This window comes from Chiloscyllium plagiosum, chromosome 3 (genome assembly GCF_004010195.1).
Source record: "Chiloscyllium plagiosum isolate BGI_BamShark_2017 chromosome 3, ASM401019v2, whole genome shotgun sequence".
Taxonomy (NCBI): domain Eukaryota; kingdom Metazoa; phylum Chordata; class Chondrichthyes; order Orectolobiformes; family Hemiscylliidae; genus Chiloscyllium; species Chiloscyllium plagiosum.
The window spans coordinates 60,969,016-60,987,195 of NC_057712.1; the positions used below are offsets into that span (position 1 = coordinate 60,969,016).

Consider the following 18,180-nt stretch of genomic DNA (forward strand, 5'->3'; position numbering starts at 1 on the left):
GAGATGCGTTGGGGGGCATCTTTAACCACGTGGGAAGGGAAATTGCGGTCTTTAAAGAAGGAGGCCATCTGGTGTGTTCTATGGTGGAACCGCTCCTCCTGGGTGCAGATACGGCGGAGGCGGAGGAATTGGGGATACGGGATGGCATTTTTGCAAGAGGTAGGGTGGGAAGAGGCGTAATCCAGGTAGCTGCGGGAGTCGGTGGGTTTGTAAAAAATGTCAGTGTCAAGTCGGTCGTCATTAATGGAGATGGAGAGGTCCAGGAAGGGGAGGGAGGTGTCAGAGATGGTCCAGGTAAATTTAAGGTCAAATATCGTTTTGGGTCCAAAGTGGCATTCACTCCACTTGTGTGCTGAGTGCTATTTTGGTGAGAGCATTCGTGTTCTGAGTTTGCTGAGTAGACAGACTGCCCTCTAAATGACAGCACAATTTTGATTTGTTGTGGTTCTGTTCGCTGAGCTGGGAATTTGTGTTGCAGATGTTTTGTCCCCTGTCTAGGTGACATCCTCAGTGCTTGGGGGCCTCCTGTGAAGCGCTTCTGTGTTGTTTCCTCCGGCATTTAGTGGTTTGTCCCTGCCGCTTCCGGTTGTCAGTTCCAGCTGTCCGCTGCAGTGGCTGGTATATTGGGATCAGGTCGATGTGTTTGTTGATAGAATCTGTGGATGAGTGCCATGCCTCTAGGAATTCCCTGGCTGTTCTCTGTTTGGCTTGTCCTTTAATAGTAGTGTCGTCCCAGTCGAACTCATGTTACTTGTCATCTGCGTGTGTGGCTACTAAGGATAGCTGGTCGTGTTGTTTCGTGGCTAGTTGGTGTTCATGGATACGGATCGTTAGCTGTCTTCCTGTTTGTCCTATGTAGTGTATTGTGCATGCCTTGCATGGGACTTTTGTACACTACGTTGGTTTTGCTCATGCTGGGTATCGAGTCCTTTGTCCTGATGAGTTTGTGGTTGTTGGTTTGTGTGCTGTTATGAGTCCCAGTGGTTGTACTAGTCTGGCTGTCATTTCAGAAATGTTCTTGATGTATGGTAACGTGGCTAGTCCTTTGGGTTGTGGCATGTCCTCATTCCGTTGTCTTTCCCTTAGGCATCTGTTGATGAAATCCGTTTTTGGCGAATACATTGTATAGGTGTTCTTCTTCCTCTTTTTGCAGTTCTGGTGTGCTGCAGTGTGTTGTGGCCCTTTTGAACAGTGTCTTGATGCACTTCTTTTGTGTGTGTTGGGGTGGTTGCTTTCGTAGTTCAGGACTTGGTCTGTGTGAGTGGCTTTCCTGTATACCTTTGTGGTGAATTCTCCGTTCGGTGTTCTCTGTACCATCACGTCTAGGAATGGTTGGTTGTCCTTTTCTTCCTCTCTAGTGAATCTGATTCCTGTGAGAGTGGCATTGATGATCTGGTGTGTGTTTTCTATTTCTGTGTTTTTAATGATTACAAAGGTGTCATCTCCACAACTGACCCAGAGTTTGGGCTGAATTTGCGGTAAGACTGTTTGTTCTAATCTTTGCATTACAGCTTCTGCTATGAATCCAGAGATGAGTGAGCCCATGGGTGTGCCGTTGATTTATTCATATATTTGGTTGTTGAATGTGAACCAAATTCACAGGTCCAGTAGTTTGAGTATGCAGTCTTTGTTGATAGGTTCCCCGTCTTGTTGTCTGTTTTGTAAGTCCAGCAGGTTGGCTATTGTTTCTCTGGCTAGGGTTTTGTCGATAGAGGTGAACAGTGCCGTTACATCGAATGAGACCATAGTTTCTTCCATGTCTATGTGTATGTTTCTGATTATGTCCAAGAATTCCTGTGTTGACTGTATAGAGTATCTGGATCCGCTGATCATGTGTTTCAGTTTCTGTTGTAGTTCTTTAGCCAGTTTGTGTGATGGTGTCCCTGATAGTGATGCGATGCAGCGGATAGCTGGAAATGACAACCGGAAGCGGCAGAGACAAACCACTATAAATGCCGGAGGAAACAACACAGAAGTGCTTCACAGGAGGCCCCCAAGCACTGAGGATGTCACCTAGATAGGGGACGAAACGTCTGCAACACAAATTCCCAGCTCGGCGAACAGAACCACAACAACGAGCACCCGAGCTACAAATCTTCTCACAAACTTTGAATTTTGATTTGATGCCAAATCTGCTATTTTTGAGATTCCCTCTCTAGCCTTCATCGTCTCTCAAGTGGCACAGTGAACATACATTGGGCAGCAGGGAGGACTTGCACTAGACTTTTTATTCTTTCTAAGGATGTAAGTTTCTCTACCTTAGCTGGGGAGAAAGTGAGGTCTGCAGATGCTGGAGATCAGAGCAGAAAATGTGTTGCTGGAAAAGCAACACATTTTTGGGCATAAGCCCTGAAGAAGGGCTTATGCCCGAAACGTCGATTCTCCTGTTCCCTGGTCTCTACCTTAGCCACCACTTCCTGTCCGTCCCATGAGAATATGATATTGACCCATCTCCTTGAACTGCTGCATTCTGTGTGGTAAAACTACTAATTCAGAGCTGTAAGTCAGGATTCCCACAATTTTGACTCAGTGACTGTGAATGAATGGCGATGTCGTGAAAATTCTATGTGGCTTCGGGGAACTAACAGGTAGCAGTACTCTGCTGTATCTGCTGCCTTCTTTCTTCTCAGTTGCTAGTTTGAGAATTGTGGTTGAAGGAATCTTGATGTGCAACTGCAGTGTATCTCTTCTATATAATAAATACTGTGCACCACTTTGCAATGGTGGTGGAGGGAATGAATATTTAAGATTGCTAAAAGCAGACTAGAAGATGAAGCTTTTTGTCTTGCACTCATCAGAATTAGTACACTAAAAATAGACTTGGATGAAAGAGATTATTTTCTACAGAATGAGAAAAAAGAGCTCATTGAAAGGACCATAATTGACATGGAGATGCAGCAAAACAGTAAACTATCAATCGTAATTTGCAGATCAGACAGTCAGATTCTGATTGATCAGGGCTTTGCCATGAGGTTATAGCAGAGTTTGGCTGTGACCATGACTCCTTTTTCTTTTGTTTGAAAGAAATATGTACAATATATGCACAAATTCCTGTTGTGTACATGAGACAATGTCCTGAATATTTGTAGATTCTAGCATGTACAAATATATTATACTGTGGGCTCAGGTAATGATCATAAATTGGTTTATATTGTAATTCCTAGCACAATTTGGATTATTTAATACATTTCCTTTAGGAGAATCATATCTAATTGTCGATTCAAGTCTTGAAAGCATGGGCTAGTTGAGCACAATCATCAATCTGTCCTCTGCAATTGGTCAACAGGATGTATTGTCTGAAACATCTGCCAGTCACTGTATGGCCTACATACATGGCATCAAGTCAGCACTGAAACTCTTATATCGCATTGCTCATTTGTGTACAAGGAAATAAGTGTTTTAGACTTGATGGCAGTATTTTGTTTGTAGAGAAATCTACTCGTGGATTTACTGTATTTTAAAAGCATGAGACAGCTAGCTACACATGTACAAATCTTTGGGACACTTGCCCGCTTCCAGGGTAATCTGAGGAATAGGTACTCCTCAAGGCCAAAAATAGTGTATGTAGGCTCTTTCATAGGTTTTCCCAATATGCATCAAGTGATGATTTGGTCATGGTATCTGTTATCAAGCAGTCATGATTCAGTGCCAGTGTTGGACCGGGGTGTACAAAGTTAAAAATCACGCAACACCAGGTTATAGTCCAACAGGTTTAATTGAAAGCACATTAGCTTTCGAAGCGACGCTCCTTCATCAGGTGATTGTCACAATAACCTGGTGTTGTCACAATAACCTGGACTATAACCTGGTGTTGTGTGATTTTTCACGTTATCAAGCAGGATAGTGTTTTGATATTTCACTTTTTCAGTGTCAAGCATACATGGTGAGCAGGTGGCTTGGCTTCTATTCATGAGGCTGCCAATAAGATGGATTTTGTAGCACATGGTTCTATAGGAATCTCAATGTCATTTATAGGAATAAACGTTGCATAAGAAGGGAGAAAAAATTGTTTTTAATGACACAACAATGCAAAGAGAAAATGCAGGAAGGGATAAAATAAAAATATATCCAGAGTGCAAAGTTCAATTATTTTGATTCTCGAACATTTTGGGTCCAAATCAGTAGCTGCAGTGAGATGCCATTTGGTTGAGGATTTTAGTACATTCATTTGAAGCACCCAGAGTAGGTTTACTATGATGTCAATCACTGTGTAATTATGATTTGATACCAGTTGGCGTATGCTGGACCTCAACCATCTATCAGTGTCCTCTCTTGAACAGTACACAGCTGTATATGCATTCAGTAGTCGATGGACTCCCCACCAGCACCATTTAATGAAATCTGTTGTTGCATCCCAAATACTATGTGCATTTTGAATAAATTATGTTTTGTTGAGCTAAATAATAAACAGAATGAAGCTTTGTTTTACATTTTATTTTGTAGGTATTCATGAACCCATTTAATTTCACTGTCAATATCATTACTCTACATGCAATACTCCAAATTTATCAATGAAACCGTTATTAGAGGAAATGCATAAAAGTCAGCTTTTATATCTGGAGGTGTAGGTATCAACAGCTACACAGGCACTCAAACTGGGGAGTTGATTATGTAGTGATAATGTCACTGATTTTATAATCCAGAGGCCCAGACTGATGCCATGGGTTCAAATTTCACTTGGTGTCTGGTGAAATTTAAATTCAGTAAATACAGTTGAAAGCTGTCACTGTACTAGTGGTCTTGAAAGTGCCACTGATAGTTGTAAAAAAAAATAATTTTTCCACTAACATTCTTTAGGAAAGGAATCTGCCATTTCTACTTGGTCTGGTGTCCATGTGAATCCCCAGGCGCAAAACAACATGATTGACTTGTAATTGCCCTCTGAAATGCCCTAACAAGCCAGTCAGAAATTAGGGATTTGCAGTAAATGTTAACAATGCTCAAACCCATGAAAGAATAAATAATTAAAAATAAAGGCCAATGAGCAAATAGATTTTTAAGAGAAATTGTAAAGAGAGAACTTTATAAATATGTGTTGTGTAATACATGGCTAGTGATACAATCAGCAATATATTAATCTAATTCTTGAAAAAAATCCAAGATATGTTTCCCTTGCCTAAAACACAAGTTGCACAGTATTTTTTTTCAGTTTTTAAATCATGTTTGTAATGATTTGCTGCAGCAAGACATCCAATTTTTAAAATGTGTTATGGAGTAATTCTTTAATACTAAACTCTCCACCTTTCCAATGCTTCACAGTAAAAGAGTTGGCAACATCTAACTCCCGTTCTGAAGATAGAACAAAATAGTGATTAGTGCCTTACCAGAGGCAATAAGCTTATAACATGTTCTGGATAAAGCTCATTAGTATTGTGCCAAGGGCTTACATTCAACTGTTGATAAAAGATGTCAGGAAGAAAAAGTAGGATGAAGCATAACACTTTGAGTCTGGGACAAATAAAAATCCTCAGGCAATGCAACTCTGAAGAATATCCCTCATAGTTAAATGCAGGCCAATCTAGTCAAGAAGACCAAAAGACTGATCCTTCAAGCATAACTTAAAAATGCAACACCCACCATAGATTACCAAAAATAAACTTCCTCTTTATCTTCTGCTTAAGAGTTCTGTGTTCATCCTGTCGGTAGGGATTATCCTTTTGGACTAATATATTAAAAGCCAAAGATTACATTGTAAAAACTATGCAGATTTGCTGAGATCCTTGCCATAAAGTTACTTTTGAAAATTATATAGTAATATTCCTCTAAAGACTATGTCCCAAAATGATGGCATGATTTTTGTGCAGAAGGGAAAGGAGTTACCTAGGATTTTACCCCATGCAATATTTAAACATTCCACTGGAAGGAAGCCCTGGGTGCATTTTGCACCCCATCCGCCATGTAGGAGGAAGGTCTGCTCGAGTTCCAAGCTACTCCAGGAATTCTGCCTTTATGTTCTTGAAAGACCTCAAGCACCAAAGTAGGAATATGATGACAATTTAAGTCCACTGAGGCTTTTAAAAAGGTTCTAAACTTTGTCTGAACTAAGCTAGTTGATTTCAGAGGCGATCTCTAGGCTAAGTTATTCTTTCTGAAGGCGAAGGTTCCAATTGTTGTTTTTCTTTAGACCGATTGGGCTTATTGGGACCAAAGGTAGGGAGACAGTGGGCTTGTATGCAGATTTGGAAAGTGCTGCTAATGTGTCCTTGCAGATGTTAGCAACTTTCCCTGGCTTTGTAAATAATGCCACCTTTGAGGATTTAGAACAGCCTGCATTGAGGGTTTGAGAATGGAGAGGGGATGGTGGTAGTGGTATCAATTCTGCCGAACTTTCGCAGGCAGAAAAGTCAGAAATCTTTTTCAAAATCACTGTAGAGATTGTGTGAAGTTTCATTTTGTTGTTATCTCTGCAAATGCAATACTTTATCTTATTAATAGGAACACTTGGTTTGAGGGATGGTGTAGGAGGAAGGGGTTCAGATTTGTGGGACACTGGGACTGGTTCTGGGGAAGGTGGGATTGGATGGTTTACACCTGAACCAGACTGGAACTAATGTCCTTCGGGAAGTTTTTGCTACTGCTTTTGGGGACTTTTTAAACCAATGTGGCAGGGGGCTGGGAACCAGAAGAGAAGACTAGTAGACAGTGAGCTGGAAACTACAGACTGCAAGAATCATGAAGTTAGCATTACTAAGAGGATGAGTAGGCAGAGACCAGACAAATGCAAAAGAACAGGCACCCTGCAGTGCATATACTTTAATGCAAGGAGTATAGTGGGTAAGGCAGATGAACTTAGGGCTTGAATTGGTGCCTGGGAATATGACGTTATTGTGATCACAGAGACTTGGTTGAAGGAAGGGCGTGGTTAGCAACTAAATGTTCCAGGATATAGATGCTTCAGAATGGATAGGGAGGGAAGTAAAAGGTGGGGAGGACTTTCATTGCTGGTCAGGGATGATATCACGGCTGTGCTAAAGGAGGACACTATGGAGGGCTTGAGCAGTGAAGCATTATGGGTAAAGCGCTGAGAAATAAGAAGGGTGCAGTTACATTGTTGGGGCTATTCGACCAGCCTCCCAACAGTGAGTGACAGGTAGAAGAAAAAATAGGTAAACAGATTATGGAAAAATGTAGAGGCAACAGAGTGGTGGTGTTGAAAGATTTTAATTTTCCCAACATTGACTGGGATACACTTAGTGTCAGAGGTCTGAATTGGGCAAAATTTGTAAGTAGCATCCAGGAAAGTTTTCTAGAGCAGTATGTCAATAGTCCGATGAGGAAAAAGGCCATACTGGACCTAGTGTTGGGGAATGAGCCGGGCCAGGTGGTAGAAGTTGCAGTGGAGAATTTCTTTGGGAACAGTGACCACAATTCTGTAAGTTTTAGAATACTTGTAGACAAAAATGAGTGGGGCCCTAAGGGAAGAGTACTAAACTGGGTCAAGGCCAATTATATCAAAATTAGGTGGGAGCTGGGAAATGTGGATTGGGAGCAGCTATTTGAAGGGAAATTCACATTTGATATGTGGGAGGCTTTCAAAGATAGTGCAGGATGGGCATGTCCCTTTGAAAACAAGGGATAGGAAAGGCAAGATTCATGAACCGTGGATGAGAAGAAATCGTGCGACTAGCCAACAGGAAAAGGGAATCGAACATAAGGTCCAGGCAGCTAAGAATAGAACGGGCCTTGGAGGAATATTGGGAGAGTAAGACCAATCTTAAACGAGGAATCAAGCAGGCTAAAAGGGGTCATGAAATAGCTTTAGCGAGCGAATTAAAGAGAATCCAAAAGCCTTTTATTCATAAGATGCAAGAAGGTAACAAGAGAAAGGGTTAGTCCATTAAAGGATAAGGAAGAAAGGTTGTGTGTTGAACCTGAATGATTACTTTGCATCAGTGTTCACTGAGGAGAGGGACATGATGAATGTTGAGATTAGAGATATAAGTTTGTTTACCCTGGATCACATTGACATAAGGAGGAAAGATATGTTGGATAGGCTTAAGGATATTAAGGTGGACAAATCCCCAGGAGTGGATGGGATCTATCCCAGGTTGCTGAGGGAGGCGAGAGAGGAAATAGCTGGGGCCCTGACAGATATCGCTGTTGCAATCTTAAACACAGGTGAAGTGCTGTAGGACTGGAGGGTTGCTCATGTTGTCTCACTGTACAAAAAGGGTAGTAGGGATATTCCAGGTAACTACAGACCAGTGAGCCTGATGTCAGTGGTGGCAAAGTTGCTGACGAAGGTACTGAGGGATAAAATCTGTTTGTGATATACATAAATGATCTGAAAGAGGGCATTGGTCTTATCAGTACGTTTGCAGATGACTTGAAGATGGGTGGAGTAGCAGAAAGCATAGGGGACTGTCAAAGACTACAGGAGAATATAGATAGACTGGAGAGTTGGGCGGAGAAGTGGCAGATGGAGATTGATCCAGGCAAATGTGAGGTGATGCATTTTGGGAAGCCTAATTCTAGAGCGAACTATACTGTAAATGGAAGAGCCTTGGGAAAAGTTGATGAGCAGAGAGATCTGGGAGTTCAGGTCCATTGTACCCTGAAGGTGGCTACACAGGTGGATAGAGTGGTCAAGAAGGCATATGGTAGATTAGATTAGATTAGACGGGTCTCAGGCGCTGTGAGGCAGCAGTGCTAACCACTGTGCCACCGTGCCGCCCACTAAATGGTATGCTTCCCTTTATCGGATGGGGTATTGAATGCAAGAGCTGGCAGGTCATGTGAAAATTGCACAAGACTTTAGTCCGGCCGCATTTAGAATACTGTGCACAGTTCAGGTTGCCACATTACCAAAAGGATGTGGACACTCCGGAGAGGGTGCAGAGGTTTACAAGGATGTTGCCTGGTATGGAAGGTGCGAGCTATGAAAAGAGATTGAGTAAGTTAGGATTGTTTTCATTAGAAGAAAGGAGATTGACGGGGACCTGATTGAGGTCTACAAAATCATGAAGGGTATGGACAGGGTGGATAGAGACAAACGTTTTCCCAGGGTGAGGGATTCAATAACGAGAGATCACTCGTTGAAGATGAGAGGTGAAAAGTTAAGGGGGATACACGTGGAAAGTACTTTGCACAGAGGGTAGTAGGTGTCTGGAGCGCGTTGCCAGCAGACGTAGTAGAGGCAAGCACAGTAGATTTGTTTTAAGGTGCGTCTGGACAGATGCATGAGTAGCTGGGGAGGAGAGGGATACAGATCCTTAGGAACTGGGTGGTAGGTTTAGACAGTGGATTTGAATCAGCTCAGCTTGGACGGCCTAAGGGCCTGTTCCTGGGCTGTAAATTTCCTTTGTTCTCTTTGTTGTAAAACAACAATACCTGATAATTCATGACCTTTTAGTCGAAGGCATTAAAATGATTGTCTTAGATATTCTAAACAGGTGTTTGGAGTACTGAAAGACTAAGTACAGAAGCTGAATTTATATTTGTTTTAACAGATTGGAGAATACTTTGTTATTTCTGTGTTCACTAGAGCAAAGTCCTGCTATTTCCATTAAAAGTGGTGATGGTGGATTTTCGACAGTAACTCTAGCCAGTGTAATGAAAACAATTGATAAAGGAGTAGAAATGTAAAGTGCTGATTGATATAAATTGAACCTCACTAGATAAAGACGTTCTTTGGTCATTTCTGTCTTATGTTCTTAATCATAGATTTGTGCAGTCAAGCATGATTCTGTGGTAATCAAAGTGAAGGTTTTATTTGTTTTTGTTTTACTGAACAAGGAAGTGACACAATTTGAAGAAACCTCTCAAGTTTGACAATAATATTTTACTCAGCCAGCTTGTTCCTAGCTGCAGGCAGTGCACATCAATTTAACGCCTTGTCTGTCAGTGATAATCCATGCTGTCAGGTCCAGACTGCAGATCAAGTGTAGGAATGCCTAGCATTCATCACTTTTATTTTGGCTAACAACACTTCACACCATCTGCATAGAGAAGATAATCTGTATGAAATATTGGGAAGCTTTTTTGTTTAAATCCCTTGGGGCTAATATTAAATATTAGTTGATACCCTGTGGCATTATACACAATGGGGAGAATTTAATGGCCTCCCTTTGTTGCAAGATTGGTTGGAGTCATTTAATAGGGAGGAGAGTGGTGGGTGAGGACCCTTTTGCTTTCTTCTCTCTACCCTAAGTTAAGTCAGGTGATGGAAGGCCCTTCCTGTAGTGTTACTGATTGATGATCTTCAGTGGGGATTTAATAAATGCTACACTGGGAGCATGACAAGGCAGCATCAAAGGAGCAGGAGAATCGACGTTACGGGCATAAGCCCTTCTTCAGGGCTTCTTTCCAGAAGAAGAGCTTATGCCCGAAACGTCGATTCTCCTGCTCCTTTGATGCTGCCTGACCTGCTGCGCTTTTCCAGCAACACATTTTTCAGCTCTGATCTCCAGTCTCTGCAGTCCTCACTTTCTCCTGGGAGCATGACAAGCAAACCATGTGGTATCCATTCCAGGGGTACTTTGTTCAAAGGCACTTTGTAAAGGAAGGGAAGGCCTGTTGAGAGGTATCACAACACTTGCTGCAAGCCCAGTTACCCCATAACCTTCTTCCTGTAGTGATCTGTCTCCTGTCATCACTCATCCATGGCCTGGGAACCAGCAACTGGTTGGACAGTTTTATAGATTTATTGACAACGCCTGGAAAATAGGACCTTTCCTGGGATCCTTGAACCCAGGGAAGGCCCACAACTGCCCAGTAAGTCTTAGTTTCATCTAATTTGGTGAGACTTTCCAAAGAGAGATGACGTAGGTCTCTGCCATGAAATCCAATGTGTGAATCAGGTAATATGATCACTTTTTCTAACTGATCTGATTTTTTGTGTTGCCTTTCCTTTATCTTTCTTCTTTTGTTTTTTTTCCCCCTATTTATATCGTCTTCTTTCTACTGAAGATCTTAAGTTTTTCATAATGGTGTGTGATTAGAATCTCTTGCCATCAGCCAGCTTCTTCCTGCTCTGTTTTACCCTCCCCTTCATTCTGATCTGTGTTCCTCCGACAGGAAATCAAAACAGAATGAGGATAGATGTTAAAACTTGCCCTGTTCTCACTTTATCTGTCTCATGAGTCTTGGCAATGAGCATTTCTGTTATCCAGCAGCAAAAATTATTGATTAGTTTTCCAACAGTCAGCAAAACATAGGCATATAATTAGTTGGCTTAGAAATTCAATTGATTTTTTATCGACATGCTAATATCAATGTGTCTACTTCTTCCCCTTATGTCATTTTCATCCTCTGTCTTTGACTTTAATCTTCCTGTTTTTTCTTTTCCCTGCCTAAATTAATTTTCCGAACTTCACAAAATTGGATTAAAAAAGCTACAAAGAGTGTATTTACATTGCACAATTCACAAACATAGTCTCTTTTTTTCTTAAAACATACACTGTGAAAAATTTAAAGTAGACAATGGAAATTGCTTGAAAAAAGCTTTCGAGCAAAAATACTACAAAATAAAGTAAATATGACTGACACCAATGACTGGTAATTAAACTTAATGAAATTTGATGCTTACCCTCCACCCCAAATCACCCACTCCTCCTGCCTCTGGCATGTCTGAAACCTTTCTACTTTTATCTCCACCAGACACCCCCCATGAACTTGATACCGAGCCTATGTCTCAGAGATATTGCAACATTAATGAGGCGTTGTAAACATAAAACTCAACTTGGTGAATGTATGTGTGGATGTTATTGAGGAATAGATATGTTTAATCCTTTCTTTTTAAAAAAGTGCAGCCATATAGAAAAAGTTGAAAAGTGTTCAATTGTTTCATGGGAACCAGGTAGCTAGATTTTGCCATCACAAGTTGATGTACTGTCACTTTAAAATTGCATTGTGTGCCACACAGCACAATACCTCTGATATTGAAATGATTCTACAGAATCATGTATATGAATAATAGATATTGGAACTTTAAAGTTTCAATGAAAGATCCAGTCATACTGAATTTACTATAGAATGATATCTGTATTGAAAGTAAATTCTATTTATTTGTATCCAGGACTTTTAAACTCCTCATTCAGCAATGGCAGCAAGAAAGCCATTGTATCAGTAGCAAACCCAGTCTCAAGAAATATATTGTCACCCCATCAACAAAATGCTTCTGCTCCAACAGTTGATATATACATAAATCTCCAAGTTGAAATAACACTCCCCTTGAATGAAACAAAGTCACTCCTAAACGTTACCCTCATCCTCAATGTATTACTTATCTCAAATACAACCCTTAATCCAACTTCAACCATATGTTGAACTCTGGCCTTCAAATCAGTTCTTATGTTTAGTTCAACTCTAGCTAACACTTTTTTTGCAATGTTAATCCAATTTGTAACTTCAAACTCCGCTCAGTACTAAAACCTAATCCAACTCTCTCCCTAATCCACATTATCATGATGAGAAATGTTACTCTCGCGCAATTATATTTAGCTACACAGTCAGCTGAAAGGCATTGGGTTTTGGGGCAACAACATGAAAAATGTTTTTAAGAAGATCAGTGGACCCAGGGGAGCAATGATTTCTTAAAAAAAAGAAAAACCCCTCAAAAATAACCATGTGATTAAATCAGGAAACACAAAGGAAGGGAAATTCTCCTTATAATCTTGCAAAATAAGAAAAATAAACCGACAATTGAAACTACAGTATATTTTGAGTACTCAACTTTCCTAGCACTATGTTCACAAACTAGAATGCAATCTAAGAAATGACATTTACAATTTAATGTTGGGAGAATTACACTTTTTATACAAATTCTCAATCTGATTTGAATGGAGGATTCCTGACCATTTTAATATATGAGACTGTATTTTACCAGAAGTGGTGGTGGGGGAGGGGATTCAAACTGATTGTTTTGTAACTCCAGCAATGCCAGCACTCTAATGGAAGCTATAAGACTGGAGGCATCTCCACAGAGAAGTTGATTACTGGAATGAACTAAGCCCAACTTTTAGGGCGGGAAAGGCTTAGAGCTGCTGACCCTAGGGAGAAGCATATGGATTTTTGATGCTAGACATAGAATGCTAGACATAGAATGCCAATGGAAAAAGATGTTACCTCTGTGGAGTGGTTTGCTCCTCATTTGCATAATCACTCCTTTTCAAAAGAAAACTTTTAAAATTAGTCTTTCCACTTTGTATTGCCTGCCACTTCCCAGTGTTTTATGAATTGGAACAAATTGTGATTCATTAATTTCCAGTTAATTGACTATTTGAGGACATCAATGTGCTAATGTTTGGGCATCCTAATGGAAGTATTCCTCACTTGTAGGAATAGGTTACAGTTGGTTGGAAAGATGTGAACTGGATGCTCAATGTTTTGAGTGTGCCCTCACCCCACTGAAAATATGCCCAGTCATAGGCCATGGAATCTAGGCCAACTTCCTTTCGTTCATTAACTGTTTATTAGTAATGAGATGTGCAAATTTACTCAGGAAGCTCAAGGACTGTTTAAATAAATGCTGGGTAAATTTTGTTCCTCGCTGCTGAGAGGATGCACAATTGGAACCTATTCCTGGAAAGTTCAGGTACCCACCAAATTTTTATTGATCAAATGAAATGACTATCATGAGTATTTTTTTAACGGGTGTGTGAGCTGCTAAGCTCTATTCCTATTCAGGCGATAAAGACAAAAACATTATTAAATGTGATTCAGCGGTAGATAACTTGTGGGGAAACATATTTATTAATCCTGATATCGTGAGATTATTGTGTGCTTAAATAAGCAGCAAGCTGTATATTTTCTATTGGCCTCCCAGAACCAAGTTGCTTGTTACAGTTCCCTAGTTACTGGACAACCCCAGTATTGATCTCGAGGCTAGTGACTATGCAGAAGCTGTGAAAATGAAAGCTATTTATTGATCATATTTCCTTCTCCATGGCTAATTCTAGCATGCTGTTATTGTTCAGCTGAGAGGAGCACTGGCTGCAGATTTAATATGTCGTGTGTGGCTCAGTTGCTCAATGTGATAATTTGTTGAACCATCATGGGAGCCAATATTATCTCTCAACAATATTGAGGATTTTCCAGTAATTATTTATCAGGTAATGACCTAATAAATGGAAGTAGGAGATACTGGAAAGTGGGAGTAGTGTATGTAGCTTGGCACAGACTCTATGGCCAAAGGGCCTCATCTGTGCAGTATAACTATGACCCTTGTGATAGTGGAATGATGCTGTAAGAAATGGAAAAGGCATACCAGAATTTTGAAACTGTTGTAAAAGTTTTCCCATTGTTTTGAAACATTCAAATAATTTTCCATTTTGTTCTGAACAGCACCAACATATGATTGCAAAATGGCATGATGTGAGCAATATTTGTGTTTTGTGTTTCTTTAGAAAATGTTGGATGAATGTCAGGACAGAAGAAATTGTCAACTGCTTATCAATAGTCGAATATTTGGGACAGATCCTTGCCCTGGAACCAGCAAATACCTCCTAGTATGGTATAAGTGTCGGCCAAGTAAGTAGCTCACTTAGCATTTAATTCACTTTGAATGATGAGAAATATTTTTGATAGTTTTGAATATTTTACCAAAATTATCCAGAAACTTAAAAGAGAATTTTTTTTAGGGCCATTAGATTAAAAACAAAATTTTGTTCTGAAATTAATGATGGAATCATACAGTACTGAATAGGTCCTTTGGCCCATCAAGTCTGCACTGATATTTTAAAATAAAACTACTCTAAATCTACACTGGTCCTGGAGAAACAACTATATTTATATTATACAGTGCTTTAAAATAGCTAAGGTTAAAACAGAAACCAGAATCCTCCTGTGTAATGGAAAATAAACCCGATAATATTCACTTCGAGATAAGGCAACTAAGAATCTAATTGCGTTAACTTTCAAAATGTACACTGCTGAAGACCTGGTCTTTCTGTCCTGATGGTTCCCTTTTATTGATTTCAGGGCAGATATGTTGACATAAAGGAAACTTTGATTTTCAATCATTGCAATCTTTCCTAATGCCCCACTGTTTTGGATTTTGAGCATACAGGTAAGGCCCCTCAAGCCTGCTCTGCCAATCAATAATGTTATGACTGATTTGATTGTAACCTCAAATCCAAATTCCTGTCCATCTTGAAAACCTTTCACTCTCTTGATTATCAAACATCTTTTCAAGCCTGCCTTAAAAATATTCAAGGTTCCACTTCCAGTAACTTCTAAGGAAGAGAATTCCAAAGGTACACAACCTTCTGGGGGAGAAAGAAATATCGCCACATCTGGTTTAAATGGGCAAACCCTTATTACTAAATACTTGACCCCCCTTAGTTCTTGATTCTTCTTTAGGAGAGCATCTTCAAAGAAATATCCTCTCCATATCTACCTTCTCAAGATCCCTCAGGAATTTATCAATTTTTTTTGTTTTTGTTTTTTGCTGATTTAACCAGAAAGATAGAGAATATTTTCAGTAATGGATGTGATTCGTAATAAGTGCTATTTTAGAATGTTGTAAGGAGATGGTAAGAAAGGACAGCGCTGCACTGAGAGGTCTGTAATGTGATCTTTGAGCAGCTAGCATGCTCATGTGGTTATGTGAGTTGCAACTGATGCTGTGAATCTGCCCTATAATGTAAAGATTAAGTTTGAGCAGCATGGAAATTCATGACAAAAAATAATCAAATCATTATGGCTAGTAGAAAAAGCAAATATGCAGACAAAAGGCAACAGCACAAATTAGAAGAAGGTTGGAGTTAATAATGTGTCCATTGTTTAATTTACAATGATTTTCAGATGGTATTTATTCATTTCAATTTTATATAAATAAAAGTTGGATATGCTCGATAATATTTTATCAATGTGAGTATTGCTATGTGTATTTAGGCAGCATATTTTTGTGGATCTGCAAGCAGTGTGAACTAGAATTTTGAAGTGATAGCAGATGCACTCTATCATTTGTTTTTTACACTTACACATCCCCCTACACTTTCTGTGGGCTGCAGCACTGAAGCTTGTAGTGATTAGAAATGCATTTCAACAGAACTTGTGCAACAAGGGATCCGTGAGTAAACAACGTGCAATTGTATACCCCTCAATCAGATTGAAAAAGATTTACTGAGGTGTGAAGAAAATTGGAATTGTTTGTTCAGTTCCAAATCATGCACAGAAAGTAAAGTAGAGAGAGGGTTAGAAAAATAAGTGATTATAAAAGGGGAAAAAAAAGTTTTAAAGCTCAACTTTTAAAATTTCCCACACCAACTAACTTCACAAGGAATAAGACTGTGTGCTTGTAAAAATTAATTTTCAATTTCAGAGAGGTTTGATCATATTGAAGATCTGCATCATTTCAAAATGAAGTACTAATGCTGGAATAGACATGTCTCGATGATTTTTTGACAAGGTTATTGGATATTTATCACAAGTACTGCAACACCATGTGTTCCAATGTGGAATTTCACACTGAGATACTAGTTCAGCGCAACTTTCTGATTTTTATGTTTAAAGGGGCATGTGTGATTATTGAAAACAGTAGGTGCTGATGGTTTCACGGGCATAGATTTTGTGGTAAAAGTAACCATGTCAATAATAAGAATATTCAGAATCCCTTTGCATGAATATTTATTTGTGAGACAGCAATATTTTTAATTATGCAATAGACTCTTTTAAAGCTCTTTTGGGATTAAAAAGCAAATGAGTCACTTTTAGAATCCCTGGATATTTACATTTACAGGCAGCATGTAAGTGAAATTTGTCATTAAAAACTTGTCATGTTCCTTGATGTTTCTAACCTGATGGGTGAACTACTTCTTTAACTCATGGCTTACTGAGATTGGCTGTAGTTCTTTGCAAGGAGAAAGTGAGGACTGCAGATGCTGGAGATCAGAGCTGAAAATGTGTTGCTGGAAAAGCGCAGCAGGTCAGGCAGCATTCCTGAAGAAGGGCTTATGCCCGAAACGTCGATTCTCCTGTTCCTTGGATGCTGCCTGACCTGCTGCGCTTTTCCAGCAACACATTTTCAGCTGTAGTTCTTTGCAATTAAGGATAGTAGGGCCAAATGCTTTCATGACATAGAACATAGAGTTGACATCTTTTCTTTTATGTGTCTGGCTGATTTATGTTGTTTTCAGTTATTGAATCATGCTTCTTCTCTATGCCATTAGCATGATGTTTCTTGGTGTCAGAACATAAATCTTCAGGAAAGCTCTTTTGGGATACTCTAAGAAGGATGACAATACTTTCTGCTTCAGTATCAAGCTTCAGTTTCTAATGGATATCTATGGGTTTATCTCTTACTCACCACTGATGTGAATGGTTAAATGAGTTTGGTTTCTTTGGGAAATGTCATATCCAACTATTTCATGCAGCTATATCATTCCTGTCCTTACTGTGTTCTCAAACTCATCGTCGTCTTCTGAGATGTGGATGTTTTTGTTTATTTTCATTCTGAATCTCCCTGTTGTTCTGCTTCTGTAAACTCACTTACCATTTTATTTCTTTTTTTCTACACATCCTTTTCCCGTGAATATGTTTCCATAAGCTCTGTGATTTGATCTCTATTTTAGATATTTCCTTGTATGAACGAATGTGACCATCTACAATTGTTGCACATTTTCCTCTCTCTTTTGTGTGCATTATTTTTCACTGCATTAACCCTCACTGCCTTCTGCTTAACTTAGCTGATGGGTAGTCAGTATCTTTGTCTACTTGTGGCCTTATGTGCTCTGGCAGTGTCTGCAGCCTCTGATGTTAGAAACCAATTCTTTCCAATCAATTCGGTTGAGCTAAGCCCCAAATAAGCTGATGGATCAGCCTTTTATCTGTGGTAGAGGAATTGCCACATTAATGTACCAGTTAATGAAGTTTTGGTTAAATTTTATACCAGGCTAGTTGACTATGATTGGTCAGATAATTATCCTGGGAAATGAACAAGCACATGGTTGTTACTTACTTTATTAAATTGAAACACATGCACTGTCCTGTTCTTTCCATTTGCAAAAAGAGAGTCGTGTATATTGATATATTTAGCTTCCAAGTACATACGAGTGTGTCACACTGCAAGACCAACTGATAATCCTAAATTAGTTCTCGGTATAGTTCTTCACAATCTCAGTTATCTCAAATGTTGCCAATCATGGAATCACATCTAATGTTGGATGCCACATTGGAAGTTTTGCAAATATGGGCTGGTTGGGTACGGTCAGTACTTATTGTGAATATAATGATTGTAAC

The 18,180-nt window shown here is 39.6% G+C and overlaps 1 protein-coding gene across 4 annotated transcripts in view; it reads left to right on the top strand.

Moving 5' to 3' along the window:
* Positions 1 to 18,180, top strand: part of LOC122544059 (protein eva-1 homolog A-like) — a 369,991-nt gene that overhangs the window by 170,262 nt on the left and 181,549 nt on the right. For all 4 annotated transcript variants that reach the window (XM_043683056.1, XM_043683074.1, XM_043683068.1 and 1 more), the window contains one exon: positions 14,346 to 14,469. In XM_043683056.1, the coding sequence (XP_043538991.1) occupies positions 14,346 to 14,469 (124 nt within the window). The remainder of the gene's footprint in view (positions 1 to 14,345; positions 14,470 to 18,180) is intronic.